At 36.6% G+C, this 15,435-nt stretch overlaps 2 protein-coding genes across 7 annotated transcripts in view; one reads left to right on the top strand and one right to left on the bottom strand.

Annotated features, from left to right (window-relative positions):
• Nucleotides 1-3,042, top strand: part of LOC112575070 (kinesin-associated protein 3-like) — a 16,802-nt gene extending 13,760 nt beyond the window's left edge. For all 4 annotated transcript variants that reach the window (XM_025256624.1, XM_025256623.1, XM_025256622.1 and 1 more), the window contains one exon: nt 433-3,042. In XM_025256624.1, the coding sequence (XP_025112409.1) occupies nt 433-598 (166 nt within the window). In that variant the 3' untranslated portion in view covers nt 599-3,042. The remainder of the gene's footprint in view (nt 1-432) is intronic.
• LOC112575071 (protein-associating with the carboxyl-terminal domain of ezrin-like) lies at nt 3,040-15,435 on the bottom strand. 3 transcript variants are annotated; one of them, XM_025256627.1, is made up of 14 exons: nt 15,340-15,435; nt 13,901-14,081; nt 13,044-13,229; nt 12,499-12,669; nt 11,727-11,826; nt 11,276-11,384; nt 10,533-10,610; nt 10,191-10,330; nt 9,554-9,753; nt 8,494-8,634; nt 7,839-7,954; nt 7,187-7,335; nt 5,932-6,776; nt 3,040-5,475 (listed from the first exon to the last, which is right to left on the bottom strand). In XM_025256627.1, exons 2-14 carry the CDS (start codon nt 14,072-14,074, stop codon nt 5,422-5,424), a joined length of 2,463 nt encoding a protein of 820 aa, XP_025112412.1. In that variant the 5' UTR covers nt 14,075-14,081; nt 15,340-15,435; the 3' UTR covers nt 3,040-5,421. The 3 variants fall into 3 exon arrangements, with proteins under 3 accessions (XP_025112412.1, XP_025112411.1, XP_025112410.1); XM_025256626.1 differs by lacking the exon at nt 15,340-15,435 and adding an exon at nt 14,715-15,212; XM_025256625.1 differs by lacking the exon at nt 15,340-15,435 and adding an exon at nt 14,698-15,211.

Genomic DNA, 15,435 nt, shown 5'->3' with positions numbered 1-15,435 from the left:
GGTGATGATTTTATTCTTGCATTTTAGACTTGATTAGAGCCAGTTTTTGTTAAAGTCTTAATGGGATGTGTCTAATATGTACATACACTTCTTCCACTACTACTTGCTGTTCTTTGCATGTGGTTCCTGTTTACAGGGCTAGCTGCTTGGTCAAGATGTAGCCTTAGATGCTGGCTCAGTGTAAAACATGAAACCCTTCCTGTCCTCCTGGGTTTACCTCAAAGTATACCATTGATATCATTGGCTTTATCTTTTTGTGTTTATGGAAATATGAAGGCTTGTGTGGCTTCCAAACAGAAGTGGCTCACCAAGTCAAATTTGAGAGAATTAGATCTTGTAGCCAACTAGCAACAGCCGTTTAGAAAAGAAAAAAGGCACTCGAAATAGATGTTAACATGCTTGTGTTGCTGATCTCCCTTACTATTTGAACAGGTACTTGGAGGAGGACTACGACTATGAACCCTATGTGCGACCTGAGGGACACTTGGGTTTTGTACAGGAAGGTCACCATATGGACCGGTACAGTCGTGCTGTGGGTATGGGTGGCTATGGCATATATCCTAGCGATGAAGAGGAATCAGCTTATGGCATGCGGTAGTTTCCTTGCTCACGCATGAGACCTCTGACCACTCAAGAGGAAATGCTTACAAAAATATTTTTTTTAAAACCTGTACAGGTCATTTGAATACTACTACCACAATACAAAGGTTCAGGTGTGGGCTACTGTTGGACTGGTGGAACAGAATGACAAAGTCTGGAAATTTCTAGATTACCAACTGCTTCTTTCTGTCTTTATCTGTCCACTTATATTTTTTTAATTCTCAAATGAACTTCATGTTACTGAAGTTACGCTACCATCTAGGAAAAGCAGAAGAGGGAGAGGAAAAAAAAACCCACTCAAATTCTGCCTCTTTTATTGCTGCTGTTTGGGACATGAACAGATATGTTGCTTGTGCTTGGGGTTGTACAAATGATGCAATACTGATAAAGGTAAAAAGTAATAGTGTCTTTGTGTGTGTGTAAAAAGTGAGAGAGAGACCTGGGATTTTTTAATATTTTTTGCCTTTTCTTTAGACAAACAACTTACATCTGCTTTTTTTGGATGTGAATAGTAGGCAAGACTTACGGGAGAAGCAGAACAAGACTTCACTTTAAGAAATTTGCGTGAAAAAAAAAAGAGACTAATTAGATCATCAGAGGAATCACAAAAGCAAAAAATAGAAAAATACGAAAAGCTGCCCACATAAAAATTTATAAAGATTTATAATGTGCTGTTGATGTGCTTTCATTTTTGAAGAACGTAGTTGAGACATTTTGGTGGCTCAGACTGTGTTACCTGTCTTGTAATGAGTATTTTCATGTCAAGGTGATGAAATATTTGAGCAAGTATCTGCACCCATCTGTGATATTTTGACGTCATTCCTGCATTATGGAATGTCAAGTGAGAGCTATATGCCTTTTATCAGACTTGATTAGAATTCCTTTGTAAGGGTTTATGATCTATGCCAGCATTGCATGACTCCATAGTTTTGGCCAAGACAAGCCAGTACTTTCTGCGCAGGTTGAATGCATGCAGGCTTCTTTTTCCGTCCAGCCCTATTGCAGGTTTTTTTGTTTTTAATTTAAATTCTTCATTTGATGGTTTATAAATGCTTTTGCATGCCTTGTGTGTAATTATTTGTTACAGATGCTTTCACCCAACTTTCCAGATGAAAGGTTTCTGTTTTTTTCACTTGAACTATTGGGATGTATTTTTCTGTGCACATGAACAGAAGAGAAACTGAGCCTGATACATCTTGTCATGTGTTAATCTATCTGAATTGTAATGCCCATGGTGGTTGAAAGCATCATCAGTCTGAGAGGGATGCATTATGTTTTTTAAGGTGCTCACAAGTTATTCACTCATCTCATTTTAGTTTAAAACTTGCTTGCATGAGGTAAGAAAATTTTCACTTGCTGGTCTGATAGTCTGCTGATTATTTCAAATATGAACATTTGTTTTTGAAATGAGTGTTTTAAGTTCTGTTGTTCTTCACTTTTTACTTTATAAACCACATCTTAGAATTCCAAAAATATATTTACACATGACATTTTCAGGAGTGTTACTGTAATTCTTGGAGCATCTTCAAATTTTGTGTTCAATCTGTTCAACACTTTTTCCCTCATGTGTGTGATGTTTTGCTTATTTTTGTATTTGTAGCCTTATTTAAAAAATATCAGACATTAGCAAAATTTGCTCCATTCACATTTGCTGAGCAAAACAAAAACAACTGTTAAGTGTTGCGAAAATATTATCTACACATGGAATAGCTTACCTGCTTCTGTGATATTTGACATACGACCATCGCAGTTAAAGTTGGATTATACCAGTAATGCAATTTAAGAAATGCACAAGAGCTACTGTGTTTTGTCCTTTTTGTCATGTTAAAATTCCTGTTGCTTTTTTCTAGTTGTAAACTGAATGGCCAAAATTAGACATTATTTTTCCAGTTTGCTCAGAAAGCTTATGTTCAGTGTAGCGGAAATGTTAGGTCACTGTCAATGCTTATGGTGTTGCTGTTGCAGACCACAGACCTTCTCACAAAGTAAAGCTGCCAAATAAATGTCGAATTCCATAGGTGGTAGTTTGTTTGGATCTGATCACTAAATTGACAAAGCCGCATTTACGCCTGTTGTTTCAATCACATTTCAACCCTTGACCAGCCATTTACTTTCAGGAATTGGACCTTGCCCAAGAATCAGATCCAGATGAGTACATGTAACCTCTGGGCCACTAGTTATGGAAATAAGTTCTTGCATATCTGTCATGATTTTTAGGGGTGACATCATTTATTTCTTTTAAGATCAACATTTAATTAGGGCTAGCAGATTCAAACTCCATTCAAAACTTTTGTCAAGGCGATGTCTTTTGTTGATGCTTCATGATACATAACTCTTTCCCCAATAACTGGGTATAGTATCGGAAACAAAAATGAAATTAAAAATGGTGTTCCTTTTTCATTTATGTATGTCCAACACATTAAAGACAGAATTCATAAATCACTTCCACATTTTTATTCTCCCTCTGGAATGAATGGGGCATAAAACAAAGACATCACACACTTTTATGCTTAATTTTAAATATGTTGTTAACATGAAAACTATGGTATTATAACAACATAATAAATAGTAACTCAATGTGATTAAGATATAATAAACGATCAACAACAGTGTCACAAGAAAGCAGAATTGTCTTGGCATTCATCCTTCAGCAAACTTAAAGTTCCTGTTTCTTGAACTGTGCTTTCTGTATATTACTGCTGATCAAACACATACCAATTGTTAGGGAAAAAACTTGTATTAGAAAAAAATTTTGTATTTATGATAAGAATTGTGTGATGCAATGAGGGTAGAGCATATCTTGTCATCCCACTATGTCACAAAATAATATTATAAAAAGAATTCACAGTAAGCTGTGAAACTTAACCTAAACTTTTGTAAATACCCACCAACTGTTTTTAAGAACTTAACCATCCTCCATTTTCAGTTTAAGCAATAATTCTGGTAAACAGCACATACTACAAGTAATGCATCCTTTTCACTTAAGCTGTTACAGTTAGCTATTGGGCAGCCTCACAATTTAGAGCAAGTTTTGCTTTAAAAAAAATAAAAATAAAAAAATAAACCAGTCCCTCAAATACAAATGTCAAAAAAAAAAAAAAAGAATGACCAAAGGATCCTTCAGCATTACAAAATGCTACTTGCACATCAATAGGAAACCCAAAAAACATTCATCCATATTTACATATGCAATAAATAATGCTAATATAATGGAATGCAAGTCTTGGTGATCTGAGGTGGGGACAGCATATTCAAGATGCAAAGCATTCACAGCAGTGGCACACACTTGTCATCAACACACGGCTGTCACCAGTCAAAAGTCTTCATGATAGCAAATATAAGTTCATTTGATCCAGTCAAGTAGTCTTGTAATACTGCGGCTTAAGAGCTGGATGACAGTTTTTTTTTTAAAAAAAACAAACACCTTTATCACCCTGCTCAGGCTGCTTCAACATCACCGATAAAGTACCTAAAATGGTTACACAGCCCTTGTTTTTAATTTTTACTAATTTTGTAATCAGATTTATTTTTAAATTGTATCATCACAAGAAGAAAAGCAATGGATAAGAATGAAAAAGGAAGATATTGCTATTGCCTAGTGAATACATTTTACAGTTTTATTTAAACTGTATTTTAAAATTGCATGCAGTCTTCTGCAGTGCTGCGTTCATGGATTGGATGTCAAAAGTTCTCTGTTGTGTTAAGATATATATCCATTCAGCTTTAATAAGGGAAGTTAATGCCATCGGCTGATTAAAGCTTGCTGTACACAGGGTCTTTCTAAATGGTGAACAAGTGCTTGTTTAAAATAATTTTGTGAAACAACATTCTGTCAAACAGAACAGGCAGGAAGAAAAGGAACATAAAATCGAAAGTAGTTTTTCTTGTATGTAAACTAACAACTAAGAGACAAACCAAACTTTTTTAAAAACTGCAGACATTTAAATAGTTCTAACAATATCATGTCCAGTTATAAGAACATTATCCCAACAACTTCACTGTAATATTCAAATGGACAACAAGAAGTTAATTTGAGGGGGTAAAATGGAAACTGTTTCGTAAAACCACCTGTGTATTTAAGAAAAAAAAACTTGCTTAATAAAATATGCATAGAGATGAAGCACATACTCTGAACCCAGATTTTTAACATAAGATACTGCAAGCTCTCAAGGTAAGTTAATGGGTTTTTAAATATTATTACAGTGAATGTTAATATCTGATTCAACCTGAATGCCACTCAAGCATTTTAGGAGACAGCAACTGCTTCACATTCCTCATGCTTGGCCTTCAGTAGTCATCTTTCATCCATTATGAAGCATCTGCAGTCTTTCCAACAACAAAGAATATTCACATGTGAATAAGCATGGTGTGCAGACCCATTTCTGAACATTACAGCCTTGTCCAGAAGTATCCTAGAGGAAGAGTATCACACGGTCCATCTTTCAATCTGGATAGTGGGGGGTGGGGAATTGGTGTTTTATGCTGAGCAAGCAACTAAGGCTATATCATGGCAAAGCAGCCAGCCCTGAAAACAGATGCCACATGCAGAGAAAGAACAGCACGCCCGAGATGAGAACTGAACCCAGGACAACAACTTTTGAAGCTGGGAAAGACCGAGGAGATAGCACGGAGCACACATGGAAATCAGCTTTAATTGATTTGTGGCTCTGTTCAAAGATAAAACATGTTTTCTTTCTTGGCAACGAAACAACCAGTAACTTTCACCATTTTATTATTGCTGCTACAATCTTTATCATCCCTTCTTGATCCACAGGAAATGGCAGTTACATGCCATGGGGTTATGATCCAGAACACTGAATATCAGACACTCTCCATTCCCCAGTCTCCATCATCACTCCAGCCTCCTTCAGACTCCTGTAACAAAGAAAGCTATACTTATGTACTTAGTCCTCTTTGTGCCTAAGGTGGTACATATGGCATCATCTAAAGATCTTAGTCATGCTGTTTCAAGACAATTTCTGGCCCTTAACAAAGAAAGCTATCAACCTTATAACGTATTTTTCTACTTCTGCATCTCTTACAAAGAATTTGTCTACTTTTGCATCTGTCATACGTGTTTTTTTACTTCTGCCAAGCTTTCTGTTTTGAGCAAGCATGTGCGCGCGCACACACACACAAATGTAAAGTCAACAGAAAATCTCTCTTCTTGTAGGAGAAATTGTAAGCCCTTCTAGGAACAATAAAATTTGTTGAGAAGTTTTCAAACATTTCTGCAACATTGAAAAGAAAAACTAGTGGCTATTCATTTTGGACATAACCTAGCTGTGACCAGAATGCTAAGTATTGCCATTAAACTAAAATCTCACTGACCGTAACATTTGTGGTGGCAACTGCAAACAGACTTGACGTTGTCTTTGAGCTCAAGGGTTTGTCTTTCATCTCCTCACCTACAGTCTCTGCTTCTGAGAAGAACAGCAGAGCTGAGGGTGTGCTGATTGTAGGCGCCATGTCAGCAAAGTAGTCTACCTCAGTCGATGTGACCGCCAGTTCCACACTCTTAATGTCATAACCGGCACCCAGGTCATCAACTTGCGCCACCTTCCTTCCTGAGACTGCTTTGGTTGCAGCCCCTGTAGATCTGGTCTTTGAGGGCAGTTTCATGCTCTTAGGGACATTTTCTTTGGCCATGAGCTGTGCATCGCTGTCTCCAGAATTGCCTGACTTAATGATGTATGTCTTTTCTGTGTCCCACTGGATGTCCACAGAATCTCCAGCACCCTCCTGTTTCGCAATGCCATCTTGCAATAGAGTTTTCTTTTCAGCATGATTGGAGTTGTTGGTGTCTTGCCACATGTGATTCTGAACCAGAAACTGGCAAGTGTCATATGGGTCTGGGGAAGTCTGGATCTTGCTCCTCTGTCCAGGTACACCAGAAGGGTATTCCCCTTCAGACATGCAAGCAAGCTCAGCTTCAATCTCTTGGCTAATGATTTCATCAACAGACAATGGCACTGAGCTTCCATCTTTGTCCTCCCAGTCTGACCACAGGTCCTCATCTTGAACATCTTTCTTTCCTTCTTTTTCACTATCACTTAATTGCAGATGCACTTCAATGTCTTTGGAATTTAAATCATCTACATCATCTTTGCTTTTATTTTCAAGCTTGTCAAGTTCAAATGTCTTTGATCTTTCTGAAGTTACTGTTGTTGTCTCTGCTGTATACAAGAGGTAAGAAATGGTGACAATCAACCATCATGTGTAATAATCCTTGTCATTTTATATCTGCATAATATTAGACCTATATAACTACAGAAAACATCATGTAGGTAACAGTAAAATTATCAAAAAATCCTCATTTAAGAGATCTGCTAAGCAAAGTGTTCAAAGTTTTTAAACGTAATTATTAAGCTTTCCTTCCTAATTGTTAAAATTATTTCTCAATGTTTATTAAAAACAAAACAACAGCAGTAATGATTATTTTTTCATGTTCCCTTCTCTCTAGAAGACACATAGGCACATTCTCAAAAGGACTAACACTCCTAAATTTCATGTTTAAAAAAAGAATCTGGGACATAAGAACTGGAAGTAAAACTTTTAGCTGCCCAGTGATTACATATCTTCTTACAGTTGTGCCAGTAAACATCAGCGTCTTGCACCTTGGTCTGAACCTCCTTTTGAATCTTTTGCAGTTGTCTCTCTTCTCGCTTCTGTCGAGCTTCAGCCCATCTCTTTTCATGGTCAACTTGTTTCTTTTTCTTTTCATCAGCACTAGAGCTATACACAAAAAGACACCTCAAAATGTTTGTGATGATGGCAGGTCAGCTACATTGTTTGTCTAGTCTAAAGACAAAACTAAACTAAATCAGAAGCTTTGCATACATTAGCCTCGTTCTAGTAGTTAACTGGAAAAAAAAAATCATCTGCAAGCAGTCCAGTAATACAAGTTCGTGCTCATTTGCTCAACTTAAGGCTCATTTGTTTACCCGTTTTTACATACCCACTCTCTCTCTCTCTCTCACACATGCACACACAAAAGTGGCACAGACCATGCTTTTCCTAGACACAAGCCATAAAAAGGAAAGAAGAGGTGAGGACAAGTATATTATGAAGTATGAATACAAGAGGGAAAAACTTTATGTTTGATTCAAAAGCAAAAGATTTCTCTGCCATACTGTGACAAGGAAAGTGTTCCCACCATGTGGTGTGGAAGAGAAAGTCCTTCCATCTAAAAATTTACACATCAAGTTATTTGGACTGTTACAGTCAAAACTTATTACCTGAGGGCAGCCAAGTCCTTCAGCAAAGGTTTGGCAGTTGATGAGGATATCACCGGTTGTAGTACTTCTTTCAGGTTTGTAGGTAGTTTTTCCTCTGTCTTCACCCTATCTGCAAACTGCACGGACAAATTAGAACTACAAGTATGTACACCTCTTCATTATCCACATGTGCACATGTGCCTGCATGCACACACACATATGAACGCAAAACATGGGCACACAACCCACTTTTTAATCAAGTAATAAGAGAGCTAAGGACTTACTGTCCTTAAATATAAGTGATGAACAGTAATGTAAAAAAACAGGTTACTAAAAAAAACTTTTAGGTGCGACCATCCTAGATCAGATATTACAGATGAAATAATATGTAGTTGGTAAATCATGTTACTAACAAACTAAGGCAGATACTGATGATAAAGAACTAAATATCATGAAATAGTCACATGCTATTTGTGAAGTTCATTTTCAAGATCAGAGATTGACCCGCTCCGTAGTTAGACCAAGAATAATGTAACAACTTGAACATAAAATTAATCTTAAACCATAAATCATTAAAGTCATCTTTGAATATGTACTAAACACACACAAAATAAAAAATCTTAACTAAAATGAGATCCTATCTGATTTTATCCTTTCATGTAGATAATAGCTATACCTTAGGCATGCCATGAAAAAATATTGTTGTTCGCTGTCCCCCAATAACTGTGTCACCACCTAGCAGTGGGACAAGATCAGCAAGAGCACGTAGGCTGGCAGCTACTATGGTATCAGTTGTGTCACGCAGGCCTAATAACAGCTGTGAACAGATTAGGTTATAGCAAATAATACTGTCTTTTCCCCTTTATACTGTACTGAATAACTTAAGAAGAAACAGATCAGCATTACCACTGACTTAATTAATTCTTCTATAATGCTGAGTCATCTTTAAGACAAACTTTTTTGTTCATAGCACTTAGTATGACTCAAGCACATCTTTATGCGTATATCTTGGAGTGTGATGTCAAACTGAAGTAGAAATCTACACTGTGTTAAGTGAGCATACATCTACTACTATAAAAAATATAATTGTGATGAGACAAAGAAGACAGTTATTAAAAAAATCTAGAACAAAAACTATTATGACTTATGAAAGCCTACAGAAACTTGTGTGTGTGTGCACGTATGAATGCCCCTTTATTTAACAATTAAGACCCCAGTAATCCCTTTCTTATGACAGTCTGTAAAATTTCAATAGAACTGCTTTGGCTTACATTAGACACTAGCCTATTTTTAACTCGTCAAGCTGGAATATATAATGTGATTAAAAAAAAAGGATAATCCTGAGAAAACTGGACAAACAGTGGATTTTTCAAAATTCTCAACCAGACCTACTCACCCAAGCATGCACGCACACATAAACACAAACTGCTACTCTCTGCTTTACAGATGACATTGTTTCCTTTCTTAATCAGGATAAGGGAGCGGGGGGGGGGATTGGTGTTTTACGCTGTGCCAGCAGCTGAGGCTATATTACGGCAAGCAGCCAGCCCTGTAAACAGATGCCATGTGCAGAGAAAGAACAGCGTGCCCGAGACGAGAAATGAACTCTGGGCCTTAATCAGGATAAAATAATACAATAACAAAAGCTAAACAATAGATTATCAGGTGCAATGCATCAAGCGTCAAACTCAAGGCTTAAAGAAATTTAAGTCTTATTTTAAATTCTAGGCACTAACCTGTGGGAAGACACGCTTTTGAAGGGTATCCTTGTCAAAAAGGCAGGCATACTGGGAGAAGTGAGCTAACAAGACCAGGCGGATATGCGCTTCTCGCACACCAAGGATACACAGCAGCTCTGGTAATACACATCTCTGGAATATCTTTGGACTGAGCAGAGGTGTTATTCCAGGCTGGGATGTCTTAGCAGCAGGATCATCTGTCAAAGCATGGTGATGGTCAGATATATATATTATGGCATATTTAATCTGTATATAAGCAGAAGAATGATTTGAGAAAATGGGAAGACAAGTGTTTTAAAATATGAATATGCACTAAAAACACATCTCTTCCTTGGGCATTACTTTCACAACAGTCAACACAAATGCTAGTCCATCTTCAAACTGTCCTATTTGTCATCCTTTGCAAACTCATAATAACCTCAGTTCTTGCTATTCAATTCCTCTATATTTGTCTTTTATTGGTCATCAGTACTAGTGTTTATCCTTTCGTCTTTTGTATGTTGTCCATGTCTTATTCTATTATTTCATATGTGTGTGTGTGTGCATGTACTTATACACATAGAGCAGAGGTCTGTGAACGAGAACATTAACTCTACTCTATAGCAATGAACACTAGTGTGCTCCAGAAACTTACCGTGTTTAGGGCTCAGCAGATGGGGAATGACATGGCTGACAGCCGTTTCATCCATGAGCACAAAGCGAGACAACAGTGGAACTGCAAGCCTGTGACCGATCACTTCCTCTGGAAGTGCTAACAGTCGTGGCAAAAGACCACTTCAGCACAAAAGAAAGAAAAACGGAAAATAATGGTTTATAGTTCCTTTTTTCTGGATTTGACTCATTTGTTTCAAAACGATACTTGGTTAAAAACCTGTATTTTTACTTGAGCATTACTCAACATATTCCTTTATGATTTCTTTACAAAATGTAATGCATCTATTTTACATCTGTTTTCATAAAAATTAACTTTACAAACCTGAAGAAATCAATCTTTTCTTCAGATGTCTGCCCTGCAACGTTCCGCACAAAAGAAAGTATCTGCACAAAATCATTTCTACACACAAACATATACGCGCACACACACACCAACCACACATGCACAAAACAGATGAATTTTGAAGATAACTTGGAATGCTAAAATGTCGCAGCAGACAGGCAAAGTGTGCAGATGCAAACACAACTAGAAAGATATCTATGAAGAAATGACGGAGAAAAAGACGGACCCAAAGAGAGTATGAGTCACTGATCTCAAAATTCCTTTTAAGTGTAAGTTACACCTGTATATTATACTATATTAAAACCCACCATGAAAAAGACTAGAAATCTGTAAGTGTCTGCTCTACAAACCTACAATCTCCTACATTTGTTTACACATTTCACTTTAATATTTCATCCTGAACATAAATCTCATTTAAAACAGAACATGAAAAACAAAAATTGTAATGAAACACTTTGTTCTATTGATAGATATATATATATAGTCTAATATATTTATACAAATAATCTTTTTATTACATCAAGTATCATTTAAACAGTGATAGTTTCTTTGGATGCTGCTCTTGACTTAAAATCAATAATTTCACATGGTTTTATCAAAATTTAGAGCCGCAATAAACTGTTTCTTTGTCTTCCTATTTCACTTTCAAAAGTCTGAAAAATTCTTAATTATTTTAGAATTTAAACATTCAACACAAAAAGAAAATAAAAGCCAACACTCACTGGAAAATGCTGTCATTTTTTAGCATAAGGGCTGGTGGTCTTAAGGCAGGATCTAATGAAAGGCAAGCCTCAGCTCTTTGTTCAAAAGAATCGCTGATTTTTATTTCACCTAGGCAAACAAATATGATAGAGGTTTAAATCTTGCATGTCTACATAATGAAAAGGATATCATGAACAAATATATTAAAAGTCTCAAGCTGATATGTATACAAGAGTACTCCTACATACATGGCTAAAAGTATAGCACAATTCAGGCTTAAAGTTAACACCTATTATTTGGAAACATCAAATTACATTTTCTCCATAGCAGCAGACTCTATGGTCATTTATTTCATGATGGGGTTTAAATACACAAAGAGCAAAAATAAAGAATGTTTATGAAGCACATATGTACAGGGGAAAACACAAATGCAAGCACAAAGTTGCATAGACACACATGCACACAATTTACCTTGCTCCCTTAGATGATCCAAGAGTACTTTGGCACAAACACCAAAACTATACATGTCACGTGAGTGGCCTTGTCCAGGTGTCACCTTAACCTTTCCATCCTGAATAAATCATTTAGATCTTGCATATATTTAGGTGATAACCATGTCTGTAAAACAAAAAACTGGAACTGACTAGAAACATACCCTTTTCTTTGAGGGCATAAAGAAAGGCATCAGCTGTGTTTGTTTCAAAACTAACTGAATTTATGAGAGCAGACCTTGATACCTAGCTAAGAAAAGCAACAGAATTCTTTTCTTTATTATTTTATTTTCCTTGCTACTATTACAATTTCTGTTAGATATGATGACAAAATATTCTGTTCACTTGTTCACCGGTTCATTTTTGTCCTTCTACTTAAAAAAAAAAAAATAAGCTAGCATGGTGTTTCTCAGTAAAGAAGTTTTGTCAAAATCTGATTTGAGAGACAATATATACTTAGCAAAGATTTATTACAAATTATTCACTAAAACTGTTCATCTACAAGCATTTATTGTACCCGGTGTATGTTTCCATAATGAAGAAAAACATCACAAATTAGGCACTATACAGCATATTGTCCTTTATTACTAAATTGGTAAATGAAACTACAAAATATGAACCACTGCTTTCAGAAACTTTTTACATCAGTTAGACCAAAATTTATGATAGATAATGATTTAATGTATTATGTTAGAAGACATTTATGACATAAGTCCTCGTGGTGATGGATGTGGTGAAAAAGGAATGCAGACCTTCTCTTCTGGTGCAATTGATGCTTGATCCCTAAAGGCACGGCACATCTCCAGGTATTCAGGGGAAGCAGAAGCAAATAAGCAAGAGTGCTGAAGTTCCCCCAACCGCCAGCTACCATCACTTGCCACAAAAATGGCTTCAATGCTGACGTTGTTATGGCACACACCAACCTGCAGAGAAAGCAGCAAACACAGTAACATGGAACCTAAAAAGAATTAAATAAGATCGAAATTCATCATCTTACGAAAAAAAAAAGTGTTCAATGTTTGCCAACGCAAAAATGTTATTTATGTAAGGACATCAAAATTTTTTGTCAAATCAATTCTAATAAATTGAGCACCTTACAGAATTTTGTACAGCTGAGGACACTACACATCTTAGAAAATTTATTAAGATGGTATAAAAGCCCTGCTTTGAAAGTCATGTGCCCACAAACAAATTTTTAGCCAGTTTATGGCTCAAAGTTTTATTTTAACAATCTAAATGAATTACTCACCACAGGCACTCAAGAAGAGTGCAAATACATTGTGTAAGCTGCACATACCTTATCATGTAGAAACGTCAAAGCAGTCAAAATGTCATGAAGTCCAGCACATATGTCATATGGTGACAAGTGACCCAGAACGTTCATCAGAGGAACAGCCTGTTCTGTTACTAGATAGAACCCATCCGATGAACGTCCTGCTCCCATGAAGCGCAGCACACCAGGATGGCGCAGAGTCTTAAGGCTCTACAAAGACAAAATTTAGGTGTGTGTATAACAGATTTTGAGGATGTTCCCGCAAATGGATGCAAAGATTCTCATATATTTGATATATTTTACTAGGAGTAACTGGGGCTCTGTCTGTGTTGTGGGCAGAGCTATAGGACATGCTCAGGGGTCTGTTGGTCCACCTGACATAGAAATGTTGTATCACACTTAATGCAAAAGTTTAAAATAAAAAGTTACATAGCCTTTATGTCACTGGGGACTGAGGAGTGTGGAGTCAGAGGCTGCATTTATCTTAGAGCCAGATTTTGCTTTTCTTATAGGGTCTGGGGTTGTGGGTGTTATCTTTATTTTTCAACTCTTTTTAAAATCAGACACTCATTAAACATCTGGGTTAGAGTTGGGGGAAAAGGGTTTCTATGCCAACAGGTACTGTGTGCAACTTTTGACTTGAATACTAGTGCTACAACTGCTCAGCTATCCCAGCATCTGCTAACCCTATATCATTATAGAGATACTTGTACTCCAATACATATAAATATCACATGTCCACAGCATATCTTCTTGTACATATGGCAAACATTACATTCATAGTATTTGCTATCCTGAAAGAGGCTAAAATACCATATCCGAAAAAAATGTTTTACTTTCCAAGTTAAGTTTTGTATAAGAATAAACCTGCAGTCTCTTACCTGGGCTAATCGTTCTAGCATATCATGGTATTTGCGCTCTCCTTTCTTTGGATGAAAAACTGTTACTTGTCGGCCATCTTTGGCAGTTGCATGCTGCAGAGACCAATTTAAGTTACACTCACTGACATCCTCACCCCACTCACAGCCTTCAAGCACACTGTTGTCTGCTCCCATTTTGTACCTGTAATAAAAGTATTGCAAACATTCTTTGGATTAATTTTTTTATTATGTTTAGGTATTAATAATTTCCGGTTTTAGTGACCCATACATTAACATGGCAGTACCCTGATGTCTCAAAGAACAGCACAAAATCTCATATGGGTTAGAACTTATTGGTGCTCACGTGTTATCTCAAACTGTATTCACTGACAGAATTTGTCAGTCTTTTTCTCTAAACAAACTACATCAATAATATATTTAACTGAAATCGTAAATACATGTCATGAGAAGTGAGCCTGTATACACAATACAAAAGCAAACTATGTGATCTGTGTGACCATATCTGCCACAATTCAACACAGACGTTTTAATAATGCTTTAGCACTTAACATTGAGCCATTCACAAATCCTTTGGACTGAAAGCCACAAATCAGACTATGAATTACGAAAATTTTCCTATAGTACTGACTGACCACAATGTGTATTTCTAGGCTCTAGGGAATCTATAGGCATCTCCACTATAACAGCGAGTCGTGCTCGACTAGGATGTCTGGAAGAATGTATTCTAAAAGATGAAGGTGATCTTTTTAATATGATGAATCATAAAATGGAAAAAATATTTTCTCAAGTATACATACTTTTTTTGAGCACATACCCGGCTAAAACAATGAACTTCAGTTGGTCATGGCGAGATGCTATTTCTGTTGCTCGGAGAAGTGGGTCTTTCCCACTCCTAACTACATTTTTTCTTCATAATCTTTTTGTAAAAATTAAGTTTTATGAAACTCTAACTAGGAAAGGAACAGCTATATTCGTATAGTCGTTATATGATGTGCGCCACAGGTGTAGTTCAAGGAAAATCGAGTGACTGCATTTTTCCCTTGTCAAAGTAACTATGCAGCTAGGCGGAAGTACGGTAACTCCATACGCGATTGTATTACCTCCCCTACCATAAAGCTTCGCTGATGGAGAAGAATCGGATAATTATTTACACGCATGTCAAAGGCCAGCGGTGATTATAACAGAGAAATGTGTAGGCATTCTCACATATGTGACTGTATGTAGCGTGTACAGTGAATTTTGAGTGTCCAGCACCGCACCAGTCTTAGTCAAATCAATCATACATAAAGTAGAGGCAGAAACCGTGAGCTCATGACACCTCGATCCTTGTAGAATCACGTGTACTTGGTAGAATTATGTTACCGGTAACAAATTTGCGACCAAAGTTTTTAAAAGCAGTAAATAAAACGCGAAAAATTATTATTAAAAGGCATTCTAACCTCCATAGATATTGAACAGAATGTAACCACAATTCCTATTTAGACCACCACGTTCGCGAGCGTCGACGTCACACCTGTTGCATATACATCCACAGA

The sequence above is a fragment of the Pomacea canaliculata genome, linkage group LG11 (assembly GCF_003073045.1).
Source record: "Pomacea canaliculata isolate SZHN2017 linkage group LG11, ASM307304v1, whole genome shotgun sequence".
NCBI lineage: Eukaryota > Metazoa > Mollusca > Gastropoda > Architaenioglossa > Ampullariidae > Pomacea > Pomacea canaliculata.
This window is presented reverse-complemented; position numbering and strand designations above follow the sequence as displayed.